Source organism: Electrona antarctica (assembly GCF_951216825.1).
Source record: "Electrona antarctica genome assembly, chromosome: 1".
Lineage (NCBI taxonomy): Eukaryota > Metazoa > Chordata > Actinopteri > Myctophiformes > Myctophidae > Electrona > Electrona antarctica.
The window spans coordinates 52,445,336-52,450,929 of NC_136806.1; the positions used below are offsets into that span (position 1 = coordinate 52,445,336).

The following is a 5,594-nucleotide window of genomic DNA, read 5'->3' on the forward strand; positions in this document are numbered from 1 at the left end:
AGGAGTCCATTGTATAGGTATGGAGACATATTGATGTCTTCATATAGATCATTTGGTACTAAAACAACATGACTTCACTTTGTGTGTGTGTGTGTGTGTGTGTGTGTGTGTGTGTGTGTGTGTGTGTGTGTGTGTGTGTGTGTGTGCGTGCGTGCGTGCATGTGTGTGTGTGTGTGTGTGTCTGTATATCAACCATGTTGTTTTAATTATTCCTTTTTAGTATTGTCTTCCAACTTAAATAACTTTGAAGTCAGGACTTAACATCTTGTTTTTCCCCTGTTCTCTGCTGTTTTCTTGTCCCTGCTTTTTTGTCTGTTTTTCCTCTACAAACAGGGGTGCCCTGTATATATATATAATATATATAATAATACAAAATAAACTATTGTTGGCATCTAATCTGCCACTTGAATTAAGGTGACTTGATTGACTGACATCAAAAAGGGCCTGTCAGCTCAAACCCACAATGCAATACGTGCACACAAAGTCACAAACATCAGTAGCATTAAGGTTATTTAAAAAAGAAAAACCCAACCAATTCCATTTCCCCTCTATTTCCCATTCCAAGTGCGTTTGTCTCATATGAAACGCCAGCACCGCTATTTCAAAGCCCCCTCAGGTACATTTTTTAACTTTTTTGGTGGGTAGGTCAAATTGAAAGCAGCTCTCAAGTCAAAAAAGCGTGGGCAACTGGGCACCCCTGCTCTACAACAAATCCCTTCAAGTGGCATAAGTTAAAGAATGCAAATGAATACCCGAGCTGGTGTTGCTCAGAGCTAAAATGAAAGGTACAACAAGATGGGCTGAGCGGCTGAGCCAGTGACTGACATTAAGCCACATTTAACCTGGTCAGGTCTATTGTGACCTGAACACAACACACGGTAACCTAGAGGCAATAACTAGAATTGCACGTTCCTATTGTCAATAATGTTCTTTAAAAACGATCAGCAATCTAGCTCATGGTAGCAAATATAATAATCCAAACGTCACTGTTTTCAAGTTATTATAATAATGAGACATCCTAAATACCCTGACCAAGGCCGTCCCGACCGAGACCTTTTTGTTAAATCCTGCAGATGTAACTGTTATCAGGACAAAAGACTGGGCGTTGGATTCACTGTGGTATGAAGATGACATTGTATAGTGCACACCTTGTCACACTCTCCATATGGGCTGAGATGGAGCTGCCTCCTGGCTATCACTCCTTGAATAGAGTCAAAATATGCAAATGACATCTTCATAGTGGAACGGCATGCGGCGGGTGACTTTCATCTCACTCACTGCCACCGGCGGCACTGGCCATCATTAAGCTTAGATAGGCACTGTGCGGTGGGGTGGTGGTGATGGAGGATGTGGCTTAGCCGTAGATGGGTTGCTTATAAGGGTTGGTATGTATTTGCTGTATACTGCCCCCTGATGTTGAAAATGCTAACTCTTCTGTTTTGGCTTTGTCTGCTCTATAGCTGCATGATGAGTTGTTTGTTTTTATTTATTCTGAAATGTGTTGTCTTGTCTGAGCTTCAGATGCAAAGAGTGAGTGTCTCTGTGTTTTGTATTCATAATTTCAGACCAGCTCGTTTTGCACTGGGACCCATACATTCAGAAAAATAACTAAATTAAATAATGCAATAGGCTATATTGTATACTATAGTGTCCATGTTTATATAAAATGTTGACCCATGCAGCCAGAGCATATTTTACCCACTTTTGATATGCACTGATTTAGAGGCTGCAAAAGGTTATGTTATCATTTCTACAAAACTTTTTTCTCCACCCATTTAAACTCTTGTATACGTATACAAAAAAGACAATAAGGCTTGTGAGGAATTATGCGTATTTGTCGATCGTCTGAATTCTGTGTGGCTCAGTGTAAATAAAAGTAATGTTTCCTGGTAGTGCACATGTTGTCATGTTAACATATAGCCTACTGTCTATGGCACTTTCATCGTAATTCTGATACTGTTTCATAATAGATCATTCATTACTAGAGATTAGTACACTATAGCCTACTCCAGACATATTGAGTCACTCTACTACTGTATAAGGCTATACTAAAGCCATCGTTCACTGTACTCCTCAGATCAGACTACTCACATGTTGTGGAGCAGATTGCAAAAGAGGCACTGAAGAGGTTAAACGATAAGAATGCGAACGAATACCCGAGCTGGTGTTGCTGTGGTATATCTGACGCACAATGATTAACGACATTGATTCACGAAAGCATGCGTAATAATAAAGCGGTGTTTTTGTACTGGGCCAACAAAGAGATAATCGTTACCATAATAATAATGTAATTTATTACAGCGCAGCTCTGCTCTGCTCACATGTGCTTTGTGCGCGTTTACCCTTCCGTTGCGCAATTCCTCCAAGTAAATAAATAGCACGTCTTTAAACATTTTCTTAAAGGACGTTCAGTATTTGTTGTACCTAAGCCACGAGTGCTGCTGCACTGCTAATATTGACCGTGTTTTTGTGTATTACGCAAGGAAGGTAATAACGCCTGCCATGTGTCTGAATCTGCCTTTGATGAGAGACGAACTTGGTTTGAACAGAGAGCGCCCCGCCCTCTTTGTGCCGTTCCCCTCTTCATGGTCCTCTTATAAGCAGCTAGTCTGTTGGAACTGCGCTCATACATACATACATACATAACACACACAGTGGAAGGACAGCACGGCACGGTACATGAACTATTCTGGAGACGAACTGCCTGGCAGAGAACCTTGAAGGGATTAACATTGGTTCTTTTTTTCCAGAAGTGGCCACCATGGATTTTCTCAATCATAACTATTTGAACGCGCGCAGCCCCTACGACACGCACTACACTTTCAATTTCTGGAACGACTATCTCGGCCTGTCGACGTTGGTGACGAAAAGCAACAAGCTCGCCGGCATGCCCCAGAACCCCAACGCCATCACCGAGTCCCTGAAGGCGACCCTGGGCTTGGACGATTCCCCGGAGTGCTCGTGCGTAATGGCAGGCAGCGGCGGCGGCAGCGAGAGCGGCGGACCTCTGGACTGCTGTTGCCCGTCATCCGGGAGCCCCCCGCCCACCTCCATCCTCGACCTGAAGGAACGCTTCTCGATCCTGAGCCCGTTCCACCAGAACCAGCTCGGCGGCGGTCCGCAGCTGCCGCCGGAGAGGGAGATGCAGGGCGGCTTTGGAGGAGGAGGCGGCGGCGGCGGGGTTGGCGGCTTCGCGGGGTTCGATCTCTTTGGCATGGAGAGGAAGATGCGCAAGCCAACTTCGAGGAACAAACAGGAACCAAAGATCTGCGTCTTCTGCCGAAACAACGGCGCGCCGGAGGAGGTGTACGGTTCCCACGTCCTGAAGACCCCCGACGGGAGGGTCGTGTGTCCGATCCTGCGGGCGTATACCTGTCCCCTGTGCAGTGCCAACGGGGACAATGCCCACACGATAAAATACTGTCCACTCTCAAAGGACCAGCCTGCCCAGCGACCAATAAAGGGGGGCAGGGCTGTGGGTGGTAAGAGAATGAAAATATTCTAAAGCAAAGCAGTCAGACTGTAAAGTAAAATTTAATTGCACTGAACATTTTTTCCAGATGACTGTTTTGATTTCGGCTTATATAGTAGCCTTTATCCCAGTTTCATAACCAGATATTGATTTATCTTTTTTTCCCCGAAATCTCTTATATTTTTATAGTTCCTTTATCCACATAGAATAATTTTATGCTTACATTGAATTTATTTTTCCTTATAGTTTGTAGCCATGTGAGAGCGTGTGCATATAAATACACTCTTGTATCCATAATCACAAAGTGTGAATAAATGCTAAGTATTTTGGTCTCGTAGGGAAACACACTGTCATTGACAAAAGGGTATGAATGTCATATTTCTACAAGTATTTTTGTACGGTAAGCTAAGCTTACTATTTTCTTTTGTCTTAGAAAACCAAAGTTATGTTTGCCATTAAAACGAAGCTCAAGAATGTGTCATTATGAGAACTTGCGCCCGTGCGTGTGTGTGCGTGCGTGCGTGTGTGCGTGTGTGTGGCTATAGGAATTTAGAACTCTCCCCAACTCCTATTCTTCTGCCTGCCTAAAAAAAATAATCCACAACCATATTTTCCAGCTTGCTCTAAAGTTGACATTCAATCTGTGTGGCAGGAATGAAGAAAAGAAAAAAGGAAAACCAGGACAATGTAGCCTCTGTTAGGGGCAGCTCTCACATTCTCTGGGGAACATTATAATCAATTGTTACCATGAGGCCAAAAGGCTTTCCAATCTTGTATGGCAAGAAGGTTCTTATGCTATATGAGAGCCTACGAGCAGTGAAAATATACCCAAACGAGAGAAACTTACATTCTTTATGTTTACATTCCCAAATAAGGGCGACACACTGGATTTCTTTTCCCCTCTTATAGGTATCTTTTATACAGTCATTGTGGTTTGCCCTGACAATGTATTTGCCAGAGATGATCAATATGTATGAATACTGAATGCTCAAACGCTATATTACTTTGAGTATAAGTCACGTTTAGCCGTTAGTTTTTTTTTCTTTTATTATTATTTTCTTTCTCTTTTGGATGGGGTAGTGGTGTGTAGAGCAAATGAATGTTATTAAACAACAATGTATTAGCCCACTTTTTCTGAAGAAACCCCCAAAAAATGCAAAAAATATTGTGAATGTATGATTGAAAAAGTGTCACTTGCAGGACTGCACATTTCAGACAGTTTTGTTTACCAAAGGAATACAAAAATTGCATTGAAGAAGGACGAGAGATTTGCTGTATTGTACATAAAGTGATGTTTATTCAGTATTTTAACATTTCAAAGTGACTTCAGAGGGCGCTACCTCAACAGGATTTTGTACTTACATGTAAAATGTTCAACAGCAGTTTATTGATATAGTGCTGCCATTTATAATAAGGGTTTTTGATAGTATTTTTGATCTTTGTATAACATAATTGTATTTTCGTTTTATTGCATTTAACATTATGGAAGTGAATTTCCAAGAAGCTATAAGCATTGTTCGCCAAAAGGTGATTGTCTGTAAATAATGATGAATACCCATTACTTTTTAAAGTTTAGTTGTTCAATGTTACATTCTTGAGAGTGTGTTCAGAGAGTGGATAATGACAAAGGTTGACAATTTGCCACTTTTAACAGAGGTTTTTTGATTAAATGAATAAGAGAAAAAGAGACACTGTTGAACTTTGTTATTTATATTTTACCACAATTTCCTGTATGCTGCTGTGCAGAATAACAACATACAAATTCACTAGAGGAATAAAAACGTATCAAATATTTGGATCATTGTTGTCCTGTTTTTCAGCTGGCTTACGTATTGACTCTTCCACTCTTCCCAAATGACTGAAGGATTACATAAAATATAGTAGATTCTTACAGCCACAATTGACTGGCTGGCTGACTGGACAGCCTCTAAATCAGTATCAGACACTGATTTAGAGGCTCCAAAAGGTTTTGCTTACGCATGTTTGTAATCGAACACTATCAGAATTAAGCTTTAGTTTGTAGCTGGCAAACCCAAGGACCTGCGCCTTCAGCCTGAAACAGAATGCAATAGTTGTCCACGGTACTTTAGGAAGGTCTGCCCAACAGAATGCAATAGTTGTC

At 41.5% G+C, this 5,594-nt stretch overlaps 1 protein-coding gene across 1 annotated transcript; it reads left to right on the plus strand.

Moving 5' to 3' along the window:
- The first annotated feature begins 2,673 nt into the window (after nucleotides 1-2,673).
- Nucleotides 2,674-5,258, plus strand: nanos1 (nanos homolog 1). The gene has a single exon (XM_079503625.1). It carries the CDS (start codon nucleotides 2,762-2,764, stop codon nucleotides 3,503-3,505), a length of 744 nt encoding a protein of 247 aa, XP_079359751.1. The 5' UTR covers nucleotides 2,674-2,761; the 3' UTR covers nucleotides 3,506-5,258.
- Nucleotides 5,259-5,594: the final 336 nt, after the last annotated feature.

Coding starts and splice junctions, on each gene's coding strand:
- nanos1 (XM_079503625.1), top strand. CDS start 2,762: ATGGATTTTCTCAATCATAACTATTTGAACGCGCGCAGCCCCTACGAC.